At 39.3% G+C, this 12,841-nt stretch overlaps 1 protein-coding gene across 1 annotated transcript; it reads right to left on the bottom strand.

Annotated features, from left to right (window-relative positions):
* Positions 1-5,543: 5,543 nt before the first annotated feature.
* Positions 5,544-6,103, bottom strand: A1O9_12859 (uncharacterized protein; the record flags this gene model as incomplete). The annotated part of the gene is made up of 4 exons (XM_013398213.1): positions 5,544-5,582; positions 5,634-5,796; positions 5,849-5,858; positions 5,914-6,103. The coding sequence occupies 4 exons, from the start codon at positions 6,101-6,103 to the stop codon at positions 5,544-5,546; spliced, it is 402 nt and encodes a 133-aa protein (XP_013253667.1).
* Between the last annotated feature and the right edge of the window lie 6,738 nt (positions 6,104-12,841).

Here is a 12,841-nt window from a genome sequence, read left to right as displayed (position 1 = left end):
AGCATTCTGGTAGACTACTGTGTCCATTCGCTATGGCTCACGCAAGTATACTCTCTTTATCAGAGCCTAGTGGATTAAGGCAATTGGACTGATCAAGACATAGGGTTCGAGGATTTTGCTTTTCCTGATTGTTTACTATACTTTAAGAGCATCCCACTAATCCCAGAGTTGGCTGATGAGGGCCATCGCAGTGGGGGGGTCTCCGCGATTTTCCTACCTGGGTCCATCATGGACGGAATCTCCAAGGTCCCCGAGTTTCTGGACACTCTCTCAAAGTTGCGGTTTATCATCATCAGTTCTGCTCGTTTACCTTTGCCTGTTGTCGATATAGTCAAGCACAAGCAAGGCTGGTCAACATCCACCGTCAAACAGAGACTGGATTTCACTATGCGCACGTACCTAAGCCCGAGCACACATATATGTTCGGATGGCGCCTGTGTGGAACGTCGAATATAACCACTAGAAAGACGGACTGTATAAGTCTGTCGTGAAGCGCAGTGAAAACTGTTTGAACGCTCAAGGGGCATTCTTATCGCAACCTGACGCTCTCGACCTTTGAACTAATGACCTATTCACGGAGACTTCCAGGCCCGGCGAAATCGGACCACTGGCTGAAGCGCGGAAGGTTAGACGATGTCTTTGTCTTTGAGAACAGAGAAAACACCATCCCTGTAACGATGGAGGATATCATTGCAATGCATCCAAAAATACACGCTGCAATGATAATCGGAGTTGGCCGAATCCAGGCTTCCCTGATGATCGAACCCAGAGGGCCATCCCTAACCGGCGACGCTGAAAGGCAAGAACTCATAGATGAGATTTGTCGAACCACCGGACTTGCCAATAATATTGAACTGGGGTGAAGATAACGATGCCTTTCTCGCCTCCGGCATAGACTCGCTGCAAGTGCTGGAAATCTCCCGGAGATTAAGATCTTCCCCTTGGAATGATCTAGCTACCTTCAAAATGATTCAACCCTCCTCGATATAAGCTCACCCGTCGGTGTCCTAGCCCACGGGTGCCATTTGCTCTCTGGCAAAGCAGCACAGAGCGGTAATGCCGCCAACTTGAGGATCAGCGAGATGAAGTGCTTTGGAGCAGTACTCCCACAGAGACCGCCTTGGCGGCATCACAGATATATTTCGTGGTAACTGGTACCACTGGTGAACTAGGTTCCAAATTGCCGCTTATCTGAGCTCAGAGCCATCAGTCCACTATATTTACTGTTTGAACTGTTCGCGAGATGCGGCAGCCAGCCAAGTGAAGATGTACGCCTTCCATAGCTCCTTTACATTCTTCGATCCGACGTGAATTGCATTTTTGCGAAGCGGCTTCTCCAAACCCGACCTGGGACTAGGATATACTGCTTACATGCAAATGGTTAGGACTACAACACACATCATACACAATGCGTGGACGTTTGAATGAAAGTCATTACTATCGTCTTTATCCAAGGCTAACCTGGCCCGCGGTCGTCATCTCAGTGTCTTTAATAGTGCCACGCCACTTCGCGTTCGATTGGCATTCATGTCCAGCCCCGAAACAGTCAATCAATGGACGGCAGCCAGAAAAAAAATCCACGGTCCCAGAGAAACTAATTTCAAATTCTACGGTCGTCAAACCATGGGCTGTGCCGAGTACAAGTGCGTGGTTGAGCATTTGCTAGGTGCCGCCCAAGCAAAATCTGGTCTTGCAGGCATACGTCCTGCGTATCGGAAAAACCACCGGCGCCGTGGAATCGACAAAGGGCGAATGGACCGTGAACGAATGGTTTCCACGCGTCGTCAGAAGTTCTCAGTTCCGGAGGATTGTACCGAAGGACGTGGGCTCCTTTAAAAAGATAGATTGGATCCCTGTAGATAAATTGGCTCAGAAGCATCCTCAAGCTCGTCGAGGCTCTTTCCCAGGTAGGCGAGCTGAAGGTCTTCAACGTCTGCTGCCCCTTCGGTGATAACCTTGGGAAGAGTGCAGCCCAACGCTCTCTATTAGTATCCGGTGTTCAGGTCCAGGGCATTGACTACCCCGAATGGGTCCAGGATCTCCGCAAATCGCTGGCCAGCACAGTAGCAGCAGAACGTGTGGCCAGGAATTCTTGCTGTTGAGCTTATTGACTTTTTGGAACAGTTGTGGAGGGCAGCCGGGAAGGACAGAGCGGCGATATCAACACGGGAGGCTCAAAGACCAGCCCATCGCTGAGACTTTGTGGCCCGATCAAGCCAAAATGAATAAAGCTGTACTCGCTAAAGTGGGGGGAATCATCCAACCCAGAACGGCACTGAGAGCGTCAAGCATGCTTGAAGGAGTAGGGAAGGTGGGATGCACAATTCGCTGCGCAAGGCCTGTTACCCTTAAACAGCCTAAAAAAGTTAACCAGATATACTCGATTGAAGTCTCGGAGCCAAGGCGAGTTAAGTCAGAAGTAGTCATGCTGATCTTCGAAATCACCCCCGAGACTTCCAGATTATGTATCCTTCTATCGTGCCATCTGTCTAGGTGATGGGCACACCTCGTAAAGCGCTGGTGCTCAGTCAGCACCTTGATACCCGAGTCGTCTATGAGAGTCCAATATCATCCTATGCCCGCATATGAGTTGTTTCTTCCGAAACCACGAGTTGGTCCAAGGAAGCTTACCAACAGTTTGTAATTCGGCACAATATCTAGAGGACCTACGCAGTCTAAAGCATGCTAGCTGGGCACCCGGTTAGTACAGCTCGCATTGAAAAAACAGCGGAGCTGATTGAGTGGCCAGGATGTCTCGGTGGCAAAAGGACATACTCTTGGAAATTGGGTGAGCTGGTTAGAGGAAACCTGCGGTAGTACTTTACGGAGAGAAATCAAAACGGACAGTTGAATCCGTCTGAGTCGCAGTTCCAATACTTGCCTGCTTTCTCCAGGCAAAGAGAGTAATTCCCACGTTACATATAAATCAATGAAGTAGAATTAAATGCTCTCTTTCCTGGATGCAAAAATCGACAATCACACGATGTTTTGTCGAGGAAAGTAGAGCCCGGTGTGTCACAACGAAAACACTTAAGATAAGGTTTGTCGGGCTTGGAGATACCACGTACTTCAAATTTGGCCGACAGCAGGGTCCTATCTGCGAGACTGTACTGAACCACCTTTGCTGCTGAGTCGAGGAGCTTTGCTTCAAGGCTCTCCGAAGGCAAGCGGACAGCTTAAATGCCAATCCAGCTCGGCAAAGCTAGAGTGTGCTGTTCGTTCCAACGCTACAAACTCGTTTCTATGGTGGTAACAACGGTGGCAATCAGCGTGAACACAAACTTAATCCCTCTTAGACGTTTTGCAAAAAGTTTAATGTTTTGTCAGTGTCAGCGCCATCGACCCCGAGGACATTTAGTCGAGACCCATGCATGGATTCCCTTGCGTAGATATCACATAGGTATATTGGCACAGCCAAAAATAGCCAGCCCGCTCTTCTCATTGTTAATAGACCCGAATATGTCCGCGTTTTAGTGCATGCTGGCCCACGAGTCCATTGGCAGATCTTCGACTGGGACTTGGTCCATGAGACTGCCAGCACGGTCTGGAAGGTATCCCGAGGAATGTTTGACTTTGCATGTCGACAACTCGCGAAGGTGTTCCGTTATTGGTGTCGGCTGGCACTTCAACCTAATGAAAGCTTCATATAGCATGAATTGTCGAACTTACGCTACGGCCTTAGCAAAGTGCTCTCCAAACACGACCCATGGGCTTACTGGTAGAGAATGTCCAACTTGTATACATCTACTTTTTCACTACCAGAGGTGTTTAACAGGAGAAACTCTCTCAAGAAAAGGTCAAAATCGACCTCCCAACTTTTGAACCCTGCTTCCATAAGAGTAACAAGTTGTATGTTGTCCATCGTGTAGTCAGGTTTCTTTGTACCCTTCCAGCTAGGATCAAAGACGCCTGGTGTGGACCTCGAGAACGTTTCTCATGCTTCGAGACAAATGAGTCAGGAGTACAAACAATTTGGCATTCTTGACGTCGACCTTGGGTGTCATCATCGACGGCGACTCGAAATTCGCGTCAAACCCCCACACCTGGAGCGATCTTTTGGGATTGATGTTGAAGCATCTCTATGGACGCCTCAGGCCAGCCGACACTACTCAGTTCCTGACAATGCAGCACCACCAGATCGCAGCATAGTATTTCCCGTGGCTGATGAGAAGGGGCGGTGGGTAGTGTGTTAAAAAGCTTCGTCAATCCAGTAGAAAGTGATCTCTTTGTGGCCATCGTACGGTCACCAGAACGACAAGATCAGCGGCTCTGGTGCAAGGTGTCTTGGCATTGGTACTTCGACGGGTACGCATGATAGGCAGCCTGAGCCGCTGCGAAAGATGCTTTCTAGGCTTCGGGTATGGAATCATACGGGTTGCGCAGAAGCTTGGATTCGCTGGCGTTCCCCAAGCTGGAGAAAATGTTGGCTTTGAGGACAAGATGTTGAGGGTCTTGGGAAGCCACTTTCCTCCATCGATGATACCAGAACTAAAACTTGGATGTTTTAACAACAGGGCATAGGACTTTTGTTGTCTCAAAGTAGAGGTCGATCAGCTCCAGCTCCAAGTCGTGAGGCAGTTCAAAGTCGGCCATACGGCCTCAGTTAGTGCCACCTTTGCCTTAGGTGAGGTTTCGCGATTCTGTCGGGACCTTGGCTCAGCGTGAGAGTCTTGTACAGATAACGGAGAGGGCTAGAGACACCCTAACGCAGCTAATACATTCTCCAACCAGGCTAAAAACTCTGATCAGTGATGCCTCAACCAACTAAAACCGGTGAGCGATACCTGAATAAAGTAGTATATCTTCGAGCTCGCTCAGTCCTTCTATCGGTTTTGCGATGGATGATGTGGGTTGTCATTGCCCGCAGTGCCCGAGTCGCGCAGGGCTGGAGATGGTGATATCAGCGGATTGAATCTATGACTAGTGACTATGAGTTCTTCTTCGAGACGATCCACACGTTTGTCGAAATTGAAAAGACTTGTGGTCGACGCATGCCCTAAGGTAAAGCCCAGCAATGGTGGGGAAAGTGCTTCAGGTGAAGCGGCCCATCGCAAATTATGGATTCGAAGCAACCGCGCGCCTCGTGGACTAGCTTTCAAGAATTATTCCCATCGAGTCCCGCCTCTGAATGAAGAAAGGCTATGTAGATTTCATCCGGACAGAAAGGGATACGAGAGTGGGGCGAAAAGCAAGGTTCGAGGGGTTCAATTAGCCAATGTCGAGCCGGTGTGACTGCTGCACTCACTTAGCAACGCGATAGTTCATTGGACATTCGAAGGGCTCTGGCCTGATACGTATGCGTGGAAAACGCTACTTCGCAGTCAACAATGTAACAAGCTTCGAGAGTCACGGAATGCATGAGATATCCGATTATAGCTCACCAAATCTTAAATTTAATGCTTGGTTCTCTGCAATATGCTATCTTCTAGATGAACGCTAGCAGGAGGCAAACAACTAGATAAGGTCCTCCAACACGATGAAGAGACCACGAATATTGGTTGTGCCCGCGATTGCTTCAACAGTCCTTTGTGTACGTCCTCTCCTCAATTTGCTTTCAACGCCAGGACAAGAGGGGCCGAATCCTAAACGTGACGATTAATGCCGAAGGCTGAAGAAAGCAGGACTACACTCACCGCCCAGATCGAGTATAACTTCAACTTTGGTGTCGAGGCCTGTACATCCGCAATAACGCACCGGCCCGTAAATTCGCCTTCAACACGCATGCCGTTCTTGAGATCCATTTCGACGTAGGCGAGAAATAGCAGATCACTTCCGCTCTCGTCATGTGAGTAGACCCTAAGTACTTTGTGCTTTCATCCGGCGAACAGGGTCCTTGCGTTATCCCGACTCTTGCGAATCTCTAACTCCAATATTAGCATCCGGGAAGGAGAAACACACGCGTCCACTACTCACGATATTGTCCTTCAAAGGCATGCAGGCCAAATTGAGCTTTCGCATCCACAGCAAATACTTCCTCTGCCAGCATATCACCAACATTTGAGCTGGTGCTGTCCAACAGGTTAAAGAATCTGTCAATCAGTGCCTGTACCGACTGTGAAGGTGGGAGTGAAGGCCAATCCGTCGACGCCGTGTTATAGCCCATACTTGTTGCCTTCGTGGGTTTATGGTGGGTTCAACTAGGTTTCGTCCCCGTATGGCAGAGTATAGTTTTAAAACGGTGGACTGTTTAACCACTAAAAGAATAACTTATAGATATGGGGCGTACCGGAGAGTGTCGGACGATCTTCCCCGGAACTTCTCCGACTTAATTACGTCCCAGGTTAATCGTCTACACTACTAGAGTAGAGTCTCGGACAAACTAATTATATATTCTCACAATGTTTCGGCCGGGTATTCGCTAGCTATAGCCATAATCTACTTATTTATAAAGGCGTTAAATAATAAGTTAGATATCTTAATTTATCCGAGATCCTATTATATTATTATTTATTATAACTACTAGATATATAATACTAGATAATTAAAGATTTTCTATATACTTCTATAAAATACCTTATTAATAAATTAGTTAACTTAATTTCTAGCTAATATACTAACTTTTTATAGATTAAATAACTCGCTAGTCTAGGAGAAATTAAACTAGGCCGGCGGGTAGATATTACGAACTAGGTTACTTAAAAGGTTACTAAGGGAATTAAGGCACCTACCTAGGGAAGGAAGTTAGCCGATAGAGAACGAGGCTATATTACGTAACTAGAGAAGGCTAGATTCCCTGGATCCCTTAGATCTTATAGAATCTTAAGAGATCTAGGGGGAGCTATAAGATCGAGGAGAGCTACTAGTAATATATATATACGCTTACTACCCTCGTTAAGATAGATTATAGTTAACTTCGTTAGTAATTCTATATCTATATTTTAGGATATAGTCCGAGGATTAAATATTCCCTTTATTATCCTAGTTAATACTTTTATAGCTACTCTATTAAGGAATCCTACCTTAGTTAGAACTACTTATAGCTAGGATTATAATACTTTAAGTACTTCTTAATTAATATAAGATATTTAACGTTAGAACCTCTCGAGTTAAGTCTCCGATACTAAGTACTAAACTATTAGGTATTAAGACTAAGCGATACCCTATTAACGCCTAGTTACGTAATTAGGCTTATATAAGCTAGGATTACGTGGTATCTATTTGGCAAGGCTATACTTAAGCCTTACGGAAGATTCTATAAAACGCCATTCCATTCTATAGGATTAGAAATTACTCAACTTAATTTCTAAGCATCCTAGGAGTTAACTCGTATTTACGAATACTCGGTAATTACTCTCGTACTTACGAGATATTATGACGAAGCCTACGCCTATATAAAATAGGCCTATACTCCTTTACTTAGATAGATCTTAAGTCATTCAATAAGATAGAAAGCGACTATATATTCTACTCCTTCTTTCTACGATCTTCGGCTACTTCTACTATAGATCCTAAACCTTATCCCCCGGATATTAGGTAGCCTTAGTAATACTTTAAAGTTTAATATTATTAGGAACGCCGACGATAACGTAGTAATATATAATATACTTAATATAGTCGGAAGAGCCTTAGTATTATAATCCGAGCTATAAGTAGTTCTAACTAAGGTAGGATTCCTTAATAGAGTAGGTACTAGAGTATTAACTAAGATAATAAAGGAAATATATAATTATCGAACTATATCCTAAAACGTAGATATAGAATTACTAACGAAGTTAACTACGAACTATACTATCTAGGTAAAGAAGCGTATATATATAATATTAGCCTAGACTATAGACTTACCTAGACTATCTTTATATTTTATAGTTCTTTATAGTCTATACTTCTAGTTATATAACGTAGCCTCGTTCTCTATCGACTAACTTTTCTATTTTCTTTAGATATAGATAGCTTATCCTTAGCGACTATTCTAGTAACTTAGTTTATAATACTATTCCTTCCTCTTCTTATTCGTTACTCTTAATATATATAAAGTAAGTATTATTCGTTTAAAGCGGTTTATTTCTTCCTTCCTTTTTATAACTAACTATACTTCCTAAAGCCTTTCTCTTTAAGCTTAAGTAACTTCGATATCTTACTACTAAAATTAAACTTTTCGATTTTAGTTTCGAAACTATAGCTTCTTATCCTTAATACGTTAAAGTATATAAGGTATATATTATTCGTAAGAATTACTCTCGTTATTTCGTCTATATATAGAAGAATATTATATATAGTAGTACTTTTTCGAATATTAAGTTTAATTATCTAGAAAATAAGAAGTATAAATTATACGAAAAGAACGAGAAGCTACGCTAGAAACTAGCTAGCCTAGCTCGCCGTATCCTTACCACTTAAACTAAGTAGTCTAAGGTAGAAGTTTATCTCGAAAAAATTACTAAGAAATAAAGTAAAATAGTTAACCGAAAAGCGTAGCTTTTTAGAGAGTTAGCGGACGACGGCCCTAGTAAATTTAACTTTATCGTAATAACTAATAATTTCTTAATAGAAGAATCTTTCTAGTTAGATTATATCGTTAGTAATACTAGATAATAAGTCTCGAATTAAGGTTTATCTTAAGTTTCTAAGTATTTTCTTCTTCTAGATATTCTAACTATTTAACTAGATATCTTACTTAGTTATTTTCTTATCTATATTAAAATATAGTTTCTATATTATAAAATAGTTCTTACGTTTCTATATCGATATATACTAGTCTTAGTCTATCCTTAACTAATACTTTCTCTAGTAGTAATTTATAGAATACTAGGTATATATTTAGTTTTCCTAGTAAATATAGTTTATAAAAGACTAGTTCTAATATTTTCTTAATTCGGTATAGTCTAATTTTTATATAATCTAGTTTTTTACTTAGCCTTTATATTTTTATATTTTTTATATTAATATAAACTATTTCTCTCCTCTAGAAGTCTAGTTCCTTAGACCTTTTTTTATTTACTATTTTCGTAGTTATTTTTAATATTTTATCTAATTTTATTTTTAGTAGAAAATATAACTTATATAAGTCTTCGACTTTTATTCTTACCTTTTCCGCTATAGGTCTATCTTCTAATAGTTCTTTCTTAAAGTCTAAATACTTTTCGTAATTCGTAAAGAATAGTAATATTTCGGTTATTAATATATTATTATTAAAAGCGAATTAAGCTATTAGTAGTAGCTCGACCTAATTATTTTACTAGTAATCTATTACGAGTTAAACTCGTATAAAGCTCTAGAGTACGCCCTAGAGCGACTACTCGTAGTATACCTTTAGGCTATATAACTATATAGCCGAAGCTACGTAACTCCTCCCTATCGATTATCTCCTAGGAAACTATACTAACCTACTATAGGAGAAGATAGAAAGTATTTCCTTTATTCGTATAGTAGATAGATTTTCTCTTTTCTTTTTCCTCCTTAGCTTTAGAATCCTCGTTATATAGTAGTTAGACGAATTACTCTAAATTTCTAGCTAAACCCTTATATTATTCTAAAGCTTACTATTATACGTAGCGAAAGAGTATCGTATACGAAATAGATAATAGTTAGTAACTAACGGAAACCGCTCTAGTGTAGGCGGTAGAGCTATACTAGCTCTTATAGACTTAAAATTAAAAAATAATAGTACTCGAGAATTAACTCGACTAATAGAATAGAATATAAACTCGTACGCCTAAAGTAACGACTTCTACGACGGCGAGCGCTATATAGAAATTCGATTCTATACGACGAAAGGTTAAACTTCCTAAGCTAGCTAAATTTAATAGAAAAAGGTTAGAATTTCGGCTATAGCTTACCTAAGCTCGAGCTAAGTTAACGGTTAATAAGTAAGAAGAAATCGAAGCCGTACGATTTTAGTATTTCTATAGTAGACTAAGGAGCTACGTCCTTACTTAAGTTAGTTCGTAGGTTAATTTCGTATAATTAACCCTCGAAATAAATACGAAAGAACTTATTAGTTAATTAAAGGCGGCGTACGAAGATATCGACGCTATAGAGAAAGTATTACGAAAGCTTTCTTAACTAAAGTAGAACGAAAGGTCCTTTAACGTATTTCTCGTCGAGTTTAATTATACGCTACTCGAGGCCGACGAACTAGACTAGGCCGATTCGATAAAGAAGATATTTATATTAAACTACCTTTCGTACGACTTAAAGAGCGCCCTCGTTATAACGCTAATTCTATTAATCTATAGAAAGTACTATACTTTCCTCTATACGATTAATATAAATCTAGAGGCTCTTCGATAGAAGAAAGCTAGAGAAAAGTCGTCTAGGAGTAATTCGTTCGGTACTATAAATCGTATAAAAGATAAGATAGATTAAACGCTAACTATATAAGCTATAGCGTCCTCGATAGGACTATAGAGAACTTTATAGGTATCGTAAACGATACTTAACTAGAAAAAGGAGCTCGAAGCGTATCTTCGCTACGACTAACGAAGTTACTTTATCGTTAAATATCTTCTCCTTCTCGTTATACGACCTAAGACGAAGAGGAGGGTAGTAGTAGTAGAGACTATAGACGAAGACGAGGAACTATTAAAAGAATAGCTCCTACTAGAAGTCGTCGATAGAAGCGTACGAAGAAGACGAAGAAGAAATAGAAGGCTTTCTAGTCCTCGATAGAGGATTAACCCTTTATAGTTTTATTACTTTTAGATAAGTAATATTATATATTGATTTTAATTAATTCTAGTTATTTATCGTACGATTTAATTAACTTTCGCTTCGCTTCTCGCTATTTTTTCGAGCGTATTTCTATTACTTCTTATTCGATCTTCGAATTCGATTCTTTTATATAATCTAAAATTTCTAAAGTAGTAAAGGTTAAAGTCGATATCGATAGCTATAAGGAAATAGTATTCTTCTATATTATTCTAAACTTAGTATATAAAATTATTTTTAAGTTACTCTAGATAAAGAAGAATAGTATATATCTTAATATCGCGAATAACTTTCTCTTAATAGGCTATTTCGATCTAGAAGTCTATAATATACTATAGAAACTTCGTACGCCCTTAGACTATAGCTAAGTCTTCGTCGTAGTATTCGGTCTACTAGCTTAAAAAAGTAAGAAGCGTACGAAAATCTAAGTATTCTCGACGACGATAGCGAATATTAAAAAAGTACTTAGAGTAAAGACGCCTACTAATCTATATATAAAGCTTCCTTAATAGTACTACTATTTCTTAGACGTCTCTAGTTATATAAAAGTAGAAAAGTTACTTTCTTTACGAGGAAAGGAAATCGACTACGCGATTAACTTCGAACTAAAAGACGGAAAGAAACCTTAAGTTTCGTAGAGTCCGCTATATAATATATCTTAAGATAAACTCTTAGTACTACGATATACGCTTATCGAACTTCTCGATAAGAAATTTATTAAAGTAAGTAACTCGTTAGCGGTAGCTCTAGTTTTCTTCGTACGAAAGCTAGAAGGAAGATTACGATTCTATATTAATTATCGAGGACTAAATAAGTTAATAAAGAAGAATCGATATTTACTATTCTTAATCTACGAGACTCTACGAAATATTAGATAAATAAAGTAGTATACGAAGCTCGATATTATCGCGGCCTTTTATAAAATCCGAATTATAGAAGGAGACGAGTAGATAATAGTATTTCGTATAAGATATAGCCTTTTCGAATAGCTAGTTACTTTTTTTAAACTTACTAATACGCCTAGTATATTCTAGAAATATATTAACTAGGCCTTACGAAATTACCTTAATATTTTCTACTTAGCGTACGTAGATAATATCTTAATCTACTCTTTAGAAATATAACGAGAATATTAAAACTACGTACGAAAAGTCTTAAGTCGACTCCGCGAAGTAGAGCTTTAAGTCGATATCGATAAATACGAGATCGAAGTTAAGTTAGTAAAATACTTAGGATTTATAATCGACGCGAAATAAGGCGTATAAATAGACCTAATAAAGGTTATCGTAATCTAAAAATAGTAAGTATTTAAATCTATTAAGGACGTCTAGAGTTTTATCGATTTCGTAAACTTCTATCGAAAGTTTATTAAGAGTTTCTCGAAAATAATCTTACTAATTATAAAACTCGTACGAAAGAATTCGACTTTCTATTAGAATTCGAAAGTCGATATAGTATTCGTACGACTAAAGAAGATATTTATAATAGCTTCGATTCTCGCTCTATTTAATTATATAAAAGAAATATTCCTAGAAGTTAATACTTCTAAATAGTATATAGGCGGTATCTTATTCTAGGTAGGAAAAGACGGTTTCGTACGACTCTATATATTCTTTTTAAAAAAGAACTTATTCGCGGAATATAACTACGAAATATACGATAAAGAAATACTAACTATTATACGTTACCTTAAAGAATAGAACGCTAAGTTAAAGAGCGTAAATAAGTTCGAGATATAATTAAATTATAAAAATCTAAAATACTTTATAATCGTACGAAAGCTTACGAAGAAGTAAATATAATAGTTTCTTATCCTCTTACGATATAACTTTATAATCTTCTACCTTAAGGAAAAGAATAATATATAGGCTAACGCGCTATCGCGAAGAGAATAAAATATATCGAAAGAAAAGAAGAACGATCGACTATAGTATCGTACGATAAAACTACTAAAGTCGGAATTTTTCGACGCGAAAGGAGCGATTTAAGTAGCTTTCGTACGAGTAGAAGAATCTTCTATCGAAGACTAACTAATAAATAATATAGTTAATACTAATTAGTTTACGGTAGTAGAGTCGAACGAAATATACGAGTAGATTAGAAATTTAATTACTCGAGGAGTACTAAAGTTTCTATCTTTTCTAGTAGTAAAAGTATCTATCGCTAAGTATATAATTAATAGCTAAGGAAATAT

Source organism: Exophiala aquamarina (assembly GCF_000709125.1).
Source record: "Exophiala aquamarina CBS 119918 chromosome Unknown aczIA-supercont1.29, whole genome shotgun sequence".
In the NCBI taxonomy this organism is placed as follows: Eukaryota; Fungi; Ascomycota; class Eurotiomycetes; order Chaetothyriales; family Herpotrichiellaceae; genus Exophiala; species Exophiala aquamarina.
Note: the sequence above shows the minus strand (reverse complement) of the source record. Positions and strands in the feature narration are given on the sequence as shown.